General features: G+C 40.4%; 1 protein-coding gene across 3 annotated transcripts in view; it reads left to right on the top strand.

Annotated features, from left to right (window-relative positions):
* SAMD12 (sterile alpha motif domain containing 12) overlaps positions 1–12,035 on the top strand; it is a 285,749-nt gene that overhangs the window by 27,204 nt on the left and 246,510 nt on the right. For all 3 annotated transcript variants that reach the window (XM_026703589.2, XM_087931650.1, XM_087931651.1), the window contains exon 2: positions 2,315–2,490. In XM_026703589.2, coding sequence (XP_026559374.1) covers positions 2,315–2,490 — 176 coding nt within the window. The remainder of the gene's footprint in view (positions 1–2,314; positions 2,491–12,035) is intronic.

Raw genomic sequence — 12,035 nt, 5'->3', positions numbered from 1 at the left:
TGGCATTTTTTTGGCTTAAAATATTTCTTCTTTCCAAGGCAGTTATTCAAGATAACTGTCTTAAAGATTAAAACTGGTAGAAATGCAATCACTACAAGTGAAAAATGTACTCTGTCAAAACCTTAGCAGCAGACCCTGACCAGGGAAACAAACCTTACATGGAGTTTCATTAATCAGGTTTAGCATCAAGAAAGAAATAACCTGTTTTCCTGAAAATAAGCCCTAGCATGGTTGTTTTTTTATGCAGGCACCTAATATAAGCCCTACCCCTCCAAATAAGCCCCACTTAAGCACCTGCGCAGCTGGGCACCCACCAATTCCATTTGGTTGCTTGTGATGCCAGCAATGCGAGGCAACGGGTGGTGGAGCTGCCCATGCACTGGCTTACCTCAGGGACCCCACAGCCAGGTCATCCATGCCCCAACATCTGCCTCACGGTGGCAGCACTAGCAGCCATGTGCAGCAGGCACCCATGTGGCCATCGTCTCACTTCTTCTGCTTGCTTGCAGCCGCAGGTGTGGGGATGTGGATGGACTGGCTGTGGGGGCCCTGAGGTCAGCCTGTGTGGGGTGCATGGGGAAGCTCTATCACCTCCTGCCTCGTGGTGGTGGCACTGATGCACTGCATGGCCTTCTTCCCCACTGCAGGCAAGCAGAAGAAGTGGGCCTCACAAACATGGAAAACAAGTAAGACAACCCTTGAAAATAAGCCCTAGTGTTTATTTGGGGGCCCAAAAGAAAATAAGACCTGGTCTTATTTTGGCGGGGGGGAAACACGGGTAGTTAGAATACAGGATGTTGGAAAGTGAATAAGCAAAATTCCACTTACATTCATTAGCAAATGCATTCAGGTGGTGTCTCAGAATTGCTTGAGCTTCTTTTTCTTTGAATTCAAAACTGAAGAGCTCATGCCATTTTCGCCCAGATAAAGCTGACACTGGAGCATCTCTCTCTCTCTCTCTTTTTTATTAGTCATGTTTTGAAATATCCTCTTTTGTTTCTCAGCCTCAGTAACGTTCTCTGCTTGGTCTCAATGAGGTGCCAGTCTTTGGAAGCTTTGCTTGGTTAGCCATGGATAAAATAACTTCCCTCTTGCCTGCCACTCAGAAATGCTCCGACTCAAAGTTGGCAGCAAAGTAATCTCCAAAGTAATTGGCGTTCTTAGGAAAACAGTGTTAGGGCAGGCAACTAAAGGCTCTTCAGGTATTTTGAATCTCAATTTCCATCATCCCTGAATACTGCTCCCCGATTGGAGAAACCGAAAACACCAAGAGAACGTTAGGTGATGAATTCCTCACAGTATTTCGGCCACAAAACCTGATCAATGCGCAAGGGAAACATGTTTTTGTGCCTAATTCCTTTTCAGTAAGAAAATAAATTATGATTTTTGCCAACGCATTTGTGTGAGAAAGAGTGCTCTATAATACAGTTAATCCTTGATTGATGATCACAATCGAGCCCAAAATTTCTGTTGCTAAGCAAGACAGTTAAGTGAATTTAGCCCCATTTTACGACCTTTGTTGCCACAGTGGTTAAGTGAACCACTGCAGTTGTTGAGATGGTAACACAATTGTTAAGTGGATCTGGCTTCACCATTGACTTTGCTTGTCAAAAGGTCACAAAAAGCAATCACATGATGCTGTAAATACGTGCCACAAGCACATGACCCTATAAATATGTGCCAGTTGCCAAACATCTAAATTTTGATCAAAGGGATGCTGCAACCATCATAAATGAGAAAAATGGTCATAAGTCCCTTTTTCCAGTGCCATGTAACTTTGAACGGTCACTAACCAAAAGTTATAAGTTGAAGGCTATGTTTATATTCTTACATGAAAGATAATAACAGTCGCAGGAACAGTACTAATATAGTCAATACCCTTCTTTGACTAAGGGGCACAAGTACAAAAAATGAAGGGGGTGGCAGCAGCATTCTTTTTGTGGTCCCCAGAGTCTTCCAGAATAGATAGGCCCCGCAATTTAGATCACCTCTTTGTCTTGTTTGTGCTTAGCTCACCCATTTCACTCTTTAAATTGCTAGAGCCGTTCAAAATGGACTTTGTAGAAATACGCATCTCGTCAGGCTACATCAAGTCCGGAGTATCCTTGATAAACTTTGTGCAACCGTAGGGTGCAACCATTCAGGCCCATAAAATTGCAAACTCGGATAGCTCCTGGTTCATATCACTACCCACACATCCCACTGCCATTCCTGTGTGAGGTGCTGGAGGTGTGCAGGATAGAACATGGCACAACAGCTAAAAACAGCCTTTCCTTCTCTTATCTCCTAAACTCGCTCTAATTCCTTTTCTCAGCTATCCACTGCAGCCTCAGTCCAAATGGTATCGATCTCTCTGTGTGTACTGAAGGAATTAGCCTGCAACTTGAAGATGAGAGAGTGGAACCAACCTCACTTAAGAAAGAAACCTCTAAGTTGCCCGAGTTGAAAGAAACTCTCCAAAGACGGCCTTTGGAGTCAGAAGCATCTAAGGTGGGTATTACTATACCTCTTTCTTTATTCTTTGCCCTTTTCTCCCAATATTTGTAAGTTGCTCTATAATTCAGACTCTAGACCAGTGGTGGGATTCTACCGGTTTGGCCCAGTTTGCCTAAACCGGTAGTAAAAAATGCTACTGTTTGGCTGAATCGGTAGTAAAAAAACAGCTCAGGTGAACCAGTATTTCTTTTTTTCCTCCTGACAATTAGCTGTTCCGATGATCAGCTGTGCCGGGATCCCCCTCGCTGTCTTTCTGCTTTGCCCAGAAGGCTTCCCTGAGGTCCAGGAGACAAAAAAAAATAAAAAAAAAAATTAGGGGGTTGCTGCACAAAAGAAAAAGAAAAAGAAGAAGCCATGCCCACTGAGTCACATGACCACGCAACCCTAGTCACTCCCACCTAGCCACGCCCACAGAATCGGTTATAAAAATATTTGCATCCCATCCTGCTCTGGACTGTATACAAGAGGAAAAAAACAAACAAACCCAAATCAGGTTGAAACTCACAATATGTAATCAAAATAACGGATGGTCACCCGCAGTCACCCCAACTCAAGGCTTGACCTGAATGGTCTTCAAAGCATTGCAAAATGCATGGAAGGTCAGGGCTAAAAGAAAAAGCCTGTCCCAGAATACAGGTGCTACTCCCCAAAGCATCAACCATCCGGCTGATAGCTGAAGATACTTCCTGTGGCACTGGGATCTTCAAGCAGGCTCTCTCTAGATCAGACGTGGGGATTGATGGCCCCTTTATGACTTGTGGACTTCAACTCCCAGAATTCTTGAGCCAGCATGGCTCAGGTCATAAAAGTCATAAAAGGGACATTGTTCCCCACCCCTGTTCTAGATCTGGGCTGGATACGACTCATGGGGTGCTTAGATCTGGCTCACGGGGCCATTCTGGAGACAGCCAAGGATCCGCTTGCGGTGCCCCTGCCAGTGAAAACAGAGCTCCGGAGGGCTGCACATGGCCCTCCTGAGCTCAGTTTTCACTGGCAGAGCACACAGGCCACCACAAGCGCCCCCAACATGAGTGACGTTGAGCTGGCTACATCTACCCTTGGCCACACCCCCTGCCCCCCCTGAGTTCAAAACAACCCTGCTCTACTTGATTGGGCAGGACAAGCAGAATCACATTTTGCCATGTAGTTCCAGAGCCATCTCAGTACCATCCCATATTCAAAAGAGGTTTATAACTAACTAACTAACCAACATTTCAGAGATTGGTTCAAGTCTAGTGCAGAACACGCACACCTTTCTTATTCATTCCAGGGGTCTCTAGGGGAAAAAAAATCCTGGATGATTAGAATTCTAGAGACAAATTGGTTAGATCTGCTCAGTTGCAGGATGATCATAGGTCAGAACACTGAGTGTGTTTTAAATCCCCAAAGGTTCAATCCTCATTTTCTCCAGTCAAAAATAACAAAAAGATGGGAGCCCAGGAGGGGAAGAAATATTAAACAATATTTTTTTTCTCTGAGTCTGAATTAATTTTTTTTTAAAAAAATTATATGTACAAAGCAAATCATCGGTCCTGCGCAAGCATAGAAGATTGGAAATCAGAACCTTCCTGCATCTGTTTTGTAGAACATACTGATCATCTTCTTTACTTTTTATACATTGTATACAATTATTTAAAAATTATTAATGTTCTATTTTTAAATAGCTTAGAAAAGTGAGAATTTAAAAAGAGAAAGAAAAAAAATCCTATTAATGATTTTATAATCACAAATTGGGATGGCAGTATTACAAACGTGTTCTTTCTTGGCTTTTTCATCCAAAGGTGGACATAACATTAAAAAAGAACCATTTCAATTCACATTAAAATAAGTGTTATATACTAAACAAATTAACTGTCAGGCATGTAAGACCCAGTCCATATGTGAAGCTTCAATTAACCTGATTTATTACAAAAAGCTTATGCACAGGAACCTTCTCAACTAGCACTCTGCACCTGCTAAGTTAGATAAGGGTTAATAACGCTCAAAGGGGTTGGACTTAGTTCTTTTATGGCTACGCAGGGATTTTTTACTCTGCCCCCAGGTTTTGCCATCTCTTTCCCCAAAATTATATAGCTGCCCATTTACCCAAAGGAACTCTGGGCTGTGATGTCTTGGAAACTGGCTGCCAAATGAAGCAGTTGGGTTGGCACATGACACTGTCTCGTGCCTTACTTAACAGACTGCAATAGCCTATGCTTGCACAAAACATCAAGCCATAAAATCCTCATTCTTCAATCCCTTAGAATCAAGGAATGGAACCATAGATGCCTTCATCATCTGTTATGTCTGGGTTCAAAATTCTCCATCTGAATTGAGATGGGCAGGGTAGAAAAGAAATTAGTGCTTCAGGGTAGATTTTGGCATCAATTTTTCCATTTAGCCACCCTAGGACAAATCAACCCAATAGGGCTGTGGCAGGGAGGATGAGGAGGGTTAAATGGGATTAAAAATCATCCATTTCATTTTTTAATTCTCTCCATCCTATTTCCCACTCCCCCAACCAAACAACTCAACAAACAAACAAAATATTGTTTTAGCTTTACTCCTTTCCATAAATGCACTGGGGCTACAGAAAGTTGCTAGGAGCTTGTAAATTCTGTACCTCATCTGGAAGGAGGGTTATGCAGTGCTCCAGATTCAAAGGCAAAAATTGGCTTGTTGGCAGCTCCTTAAACAAAATGTTTCTTTTCCTGGGTCCCTGTTGTGGCTGCAGACCTCAGATGAATGACCTCAAGACAAGGCATAGCTGCTCTGAGTAGCTACTGGCAGATGTTAAGGTCTATCACTATGTGCTCCAAAACACCTTTTCTCTTTGAATTTGGAGGAGGACTGAACAGCTCAATGATAAACCAAGCCTTAAAAAAAAAAAACCCACAGCATCTGGGGCCAGGCAGCCTATTAAGCCCAGGTTGAATTATTTAGATGATAGCTTAGCACACCAAGTGAATTCAACTGAGTTGACTGGGCAAATAATCCTATCTGATTTAAGCCTACTATCTTAGTTACTGGCAATGACTGAAACTGCTGTGAGCATCATTCCTTACCCTCCATTCTGCTGGAAGCTCAATATTCAGAAAATGTGTCGTCATTCTCTGTGTAGAAGAGAATACTTTCATTTTAAAATTTTATTTAAGAGTGACTTAAAAGCAATGCTAAGAGGTCTTACAGTAGCCCTTTTTGTAGCCTGCCAGTTCCTAAAGATATCAGATGTTGGTTCGCAATTGTCAACTTCAGGGGTCTCCCACTGTGGCAACTTTAAGGCTTGTGGACTTCAACTCCCAGAATTTCTTAGGGAGTCATGTTGGCTGAGGAATTCTGGGAGTTAAAGTCCACAGCCCTTAAAGGTGTCAAGTTTGGAGACTCCCTGGTCTACTTCAAATATGCTTTTTCTCAAATGCAGGTAGTCCTCAACTTACTATACAATTGAGCCCAAAATCTCTGTTGCTAAGCGAGACAGTGAATTTCTCCCCATTTTATGACTTTTCCTGTCTCAGTTGATAAATTGATAAGTCACCCAATGTTCAGGGGTGTCAAACTCACATCCTCATGGCAGCATCACATGATGTATTGGGACAATTCCCCCCTTCGCTAACTCCGGCATGGGTATGGCCAGTGTGTGATGTTTCCGGCCTGTGAGATGGGAATTTGCCAGCCCTGGGTTAAGTGAATCTGGCTTCCCCATTGATTTTTCTTGTCAGAAGGTTGCAAAAGGGGATCACATGATCACATGGGACACAGCAACGGTCATAAATATGAACCAGTTCCGAGCATCTGCATTTTGATCACATGACCATGGGGGTGCTGGTTGTAAGTGTGAAAAACTGTCATAATTCACTTTTTTTCAATGCCGTTCTAACTTTGAATGGTTACTAAGCAAACTACTATAAATCGAGAACTACCTGTATGTGCTTTCTGCTTCGGTTTCCCTTTCTTATGAACTAACTTTCTTTAAGAGAGACAGAGTGCGTCTCCCTTACATACAGGCCTTATTATGAGAAAAGGCACAGTAGAGAGTGATGAATGTACTTGCATGCTTCAGTCCAGTAATTAAATCTCTTTAAGGGTTTAGTGCTGCTATTCATTACACCTGAGCAACAGTTGCAGAAGGTTGTCATTGGGGAGAAAATCATGCCAAAAGATTATTATTCTCTGCTTTTCCTCTTGTAATTGGCTTGACACTGAGCACAGATGGGTTTGGGGTTTTTTTTTTGCTTAAGAGTCGTAAACATGTTTTACACTGATTTACTGACACCTCAGCTGATTCTTTTGCTAATATCAAGTGTCAGTTAACAACGCTGTCTACATTTATCAACTTGGTTCTCGTCATTCTCCATTCATCTCCTTCCATTATGACCAAGAACAGGAACTGAACTTATAAAGCATCTTGTCTTTTTCCCCTGTGGAATCCAGGATGTATGGATATTGTGAGTTGTGTGAGGAAACTAATCTAATAATATTATGCAATACTGCTTCCTGTTTCCTCCATGGAAATGAAATGCAGATGTTGTTCTCACATTTAGAAGTTCTGTGGAGGAGTGGGGAACGGTATTCAAGAAAGTAGACAATATCATTTACGGTTGCACTCAACGATTCCCATTTTCTATTCATTGTAGTTTTGTGTTCTTATTTGTTCAGTGTTTGGAATAAGAAACCACATGATTATAGTCACACTGAAAATGGAAAAATCACATCTGAGTAGATTTATCCCTTATTGGCCTGATGTTATCCAAATATCACATTTAGAAAATTAACTGCTATACTTTAAAGGTACTTCTGATAAGCGTCCAATTATTCTACATATCAATTTCTTTTCATCTATTGCAAATGTGCCATCATGTTTAGGGCTATGTTTTATTTCTTAGGTTATATAATCAGCTCATCTTTTAGATACATGTACAAGATATTTATCTTGTTAAGAAATGCTGTAATAATTTGATTGCTTCCAAGAAAGAATGAAAAGAATCCATACCAAGAACTTTCTTATGGGTTTGTACAAATCTGTATTTCTTATAGCTCAATGGGGTACAGTATTATATATGGTAATTCAGGTACGAAAGTTCTGTACTAAAATTGAATTCCAAACCCCAAAGGATTTGTGCTCATTGTAGAGTAAATGCTGGCATAATTGAGTTTCTTTTATATTGTCCGTTAAAGGTAGAATTAAATTTCTCCTTTAAAAAGTAATTGCTGCATTGTTATTATAACTCAGCCAAAGGCAAATTAATCTCAAAGTGGGGGATTTTTTAAAAATAAATAAATAAATTGAGGTGATCTCTTTATTGACAGGTTGTCCTATTGAACTTTTAGAAGAATCAAGAAGCTCATTGAATCAAGAAGCTCATTGGTATTTTAGGTGTCCTTTAATATTTCTCCACTATATAATTAATGTATAAGAAATGATAACCAATAAATAAAATAAAGTGATAATTGCAGCCTTCTCCACAGGAGCCAACCTGCATAACATCATTTCACCTTCTTTGCTTTTCAAACGTTTTTCCAGTTTGCACCATTTTTTTAAACATAAATCCACTAGCCAAATTAAATGCTTAAAATGGAGATGTGTTAAATGTAGTCTAAAAATGTCACTACAGAGAGGGAGGCCCTCCACAACCTGGCATGTGGTAATGAATTTTAATTTACTTTGCTTTATTATAAAGCATTATAGATTGCCATTAAGAATATAGTTCCCTTGAGGTGGTTTACAGATTTAAAAAAAAACCCAGTCTTATAGTAAAACTTAATAAATGTTCATAAGTAATAATGAGACTATTAAAAGAAAAAGTACAATATTTGCAGATAGGAAACCTGTTGAAAGTCAGAGAAAATTGCTATGTCTTGAGAGTTATTGAAGTAGCGGCCTAACAAATTAACTGGGACCTAATTCTAGAAAATTCTAGAAAAGAGGAATCAGAGTAGAAAGGACCCTTTCTTGTCCTTTGCAGCCTACATTTGAGAAAGGTCTTTGTTATTGTTTGTTAAGTCCCAGCCATTTTGTGTCAGAAGACAAAATTTCATGGAGACAAATCCAAGATCTAGGAATCAGAACTACCGGCAGTCTTCAACTTAGGGCCACAATGGAGCCCAAAATTTCTGTTGCTAACCAAGGTAGTTGCTAAGTGAGTTTTGCTCCGTTTTATGACCTCTTCTGCCACGGTGGTGAAATGAATCACTGCAGTTGTTAAGTTAGTGACATGGTTGTCAGAGGACTCTGGCTTCCCCACTGAGTTTGCTTGTCAGAAGGTCACAAAAGGGGATCAGTCAGCAAGGATCTGAATTTTAATCATGTGATCATGGGAGTGCTGTAATGGTCCTAAGGGTGAATAACAGTCATAAGTCACTTTTAACTATTAGGTTTAACTATTTATTAACAGATTGCCCTTGACTTACATTCATTTAGTAAGCACTCAAGGTTACAGCAGCACTGAAAAAAGTGACGTATGATTATTTTTCACACTTACGACCGTTGCAGCATCCCCCGTGGTCATGGGATCAAAATTCAAATGCTTAGCAACTGGTTCATATTTATGATGGTTGCAATGTCCCGGGCTCACCTGATCCGATTTTGCAACCTTCTGACAAAGTCAATGGTGAAGCTAGATTCCCTTCACAACCATGTTACCCACTTAATACCTGCAGTGATTCACTCAGCCACTCTAACTTAGGACAAGAATGGTCTTAAAATGGAGCAAAACTCACTTAACAGCTTTCCAGCTCTGTTCTCCTGTGCAGATCAACAAAAGAAGACCCAGCTGATCAGCTGAGACTCAGGAGGCAAAGAATAGATGGGGTGGGGCCAGTCAGAGGTGGTATTCTGAACTAAGTGTGAATAACAGTCATAAGTCATTTTTTTCAATGCCGTTATAACTTTGAATGCTCATTGAATGAATGGCTGTAAGTGGAGGACTATATGTATAGTCTCACACAAGTTGAGAGATCAGCCATTAGAATGGAATGGAATGGAATGGAATAGAATAGAACAGAACAGAACAGAACAGAACAGAACAGAACAGAATTCTTTATTGGCCAAGTGTGATTCGACACACAAGGAATTTGTCTCCAGTGAATAAACTCTCAGTGTACGTACAAGAACCATTACATTCAGAAAGCCCATCTGAAGGCTGGTAGTTTTGTTATCAGAAATCCAATTCCCAAGCAATTATTTTATAGCAGTAATCTTTTATTTATTTATTTATTTATTTATTTATTTATTTATTTATTTATTTATGTTTATTAAATTTTTATGCTTTCCATCCCTTCTATAAATGACTCTGGGCAGGTAACAGAGAATCCTTGACTTATAAGTATACTTTGGACCAGTTTTCTTTTGCTAAGCAAGACAGTTGGTAAGTGAATTGTGCCCAATTTTACTGCCTTTTAACCATAGTTGTTGCATGAATGATTGCCACTGTTAAGTTAATCATAGGGTCATTAACCAAACCCAGCTTCCCCATTGACTTAACTTGTCAGAAGCCAGCACGGAAGATCCCAAATAATAATCACCCAAACCTGGGATCCTGCAATTATTTAAGTACATGCTGATTACCAGGTGCCCAAATTTTGATCATTTGACTGTGGGGATATTGTCTTGGTGATAAATGTAAGGGCTGGTCATAAATCAGTTTTTTCAATGCTATTGTAACTTCAAGTGGTCTTTAAATGAATAGTTGTAAATCAAGGACCACTTGTATTTTCCTGAGTCATTGTTGTCCTCCTCCTCCTCCTCCTCCTCCTCCTCCTCCTCCTCCTCCTCCTCCTCCTCCTCCTCCTCCTCCTCCTCGAACAACTTTGTTTTACTACCTTGATCTTTCTGCATGTACAAGGACTGATTATCTTTCCCAATTAGGCCTTCTGAACCCTCTGACTCAACCTACTTTACTTCTGAAAATTTTTAGCTGATTGCTACAGAACTGCAGGCTTACGATCAAAAGGTCTGGTTCTTTCCAAGCCTCAGCTGCAGATATCTATGGCCTTGCTGATTCCCAAACTGTGAGGTCAGAATCTGTCAAGCTCTGCATTTCCCATTCACAGTAGAATTCATCAGATAAGCCCATGACATTATTTCCATAACATTTGGGAATAACAAAACAGTAAATTAGCTCATTGTAGCAGGCCTAGCATAGGAATGATGTGAACTGACTGCTGGGTCTACCAACATCATTGGAGGTTGAGAGTTTTGACACTCTCTCTAAATTCAGCCCAGTGGAGTCCACTACAGAAGTCCAGCCAGCATGTCAATAGTATATCTACAATCAAAGCAAAAATGGAGTTTATACCACACAGTAATTATGCTGTCACTTGAGCTTCCTTAGTTAAATGCAGGGTTCAAAAGAATGCCCAATTTGCTCCCCTGAAAAAGCATTGAGAGAATAATCAAAAGTACTAGCAAAAATGGTGTTGGATTCTTTCTTTCAAAGCAGATGCACTATATTTCTGGGGCTATGAAACTAAAGCTTGATTTAGACTTTGCATCACTTTGCACATCAGGGAACGTATGCGTCTGTTGTTTGGAGATGGTTGTACAGCCAGTGGTGGGGATTCAGCTGGTTCGCACCGGTTCATGTGAACTGGTTGTTAAATTACACCACCACCACCACCCCGCTATCAAAGAGGATCTTGGGCACTGTGCTGTGCTGCAATGGAGAAATGGGTAATGGAGCGGCCATCACGAGGGAAAGGGAAGGCCACTTTCTCTCTTTCTTCTCCCTGCTCCTCCTCCTTCGCTTGTGCTGGCTGCATCGTTTCCCATTCCATTGCAGCACAGCGCAGTTCCCAGGATCTACTTTGATAATGGGGGAATAATTTAACAATTGGTTCACCCAGGGTCAGGTTGGCCATTGCATGTGTGGCAGAGCTGGAAGATGCGGATGGGCCACTCCTCCCATGACAGCCAACCTGACCCTAGGCAAACTGGTTGTTAAATTATTTGAATCTCACCACTATGCATAGCTGTTAAATGTATACTTCTTCAAATGTTAACATTCTGGTTAGGAGGAGAAGAAAATGTAGAACACATCAACCAATCAGCACACAGGACATGCATCTCCCCACAATATGTAATTGAGATTTCGGAGCTGTGAGCATCGGGCCCGTTTGCAACTGTCTGCAACCTATACTTGCAAAGGGATGCAAAGGGATGTGTCAACTCCTACGCACAGTTGCAGATAAGTTTAAATCAAGCTTAAGTCAAAAGTAATTCTAGGAGATAAACATGATAATGGCATTGTGCACAGAAAGTGGAATGGACAAAATATATGTGTCACTTTTCATGAGATGGGTTGCCATATAAATTTGATTAATAAGTAAAATAAAAAATATAAATATGTGGGTTGTACCAAAAAAAAAAAAGATGAGCGTACAATAGATTTATTGGAAATAGCTTGCTATTAATTTCCAAGATAGATTATACTGTAACATCTGGTTTCATTTTTCAGTGCTTTTGCTGTGTGTAATTTGCTTGGGAATCAATTAATTGATACTTTGAATAACTAATTGTGTGTAATTTGAAAAAAAAGCCTAATGAAGTTTTCCTATCATTTATG

This window comes from Pseudonaja textilis, chromosome 3 (assembly GCF_049901715.1).
Source record: "Pseudonaja textilis isolate UNSWEBS1 chromosome 3, rPseTex1.2, whole genome shotgun sequence".
In the NCBI taxonomy this organism is placed as follows: domain Eukaryota; kingdom Metazoa; phylum Chordata; class Lepidosauria; order Squamata; family Elapidae; genus Pseudonaja; species Pseudonaja textilis.
The sequence above is the reverse complement of the archived record's forward strand: the minus strand, read 5'-3'. Positions and strand labels throughout refer to the sequence as shown.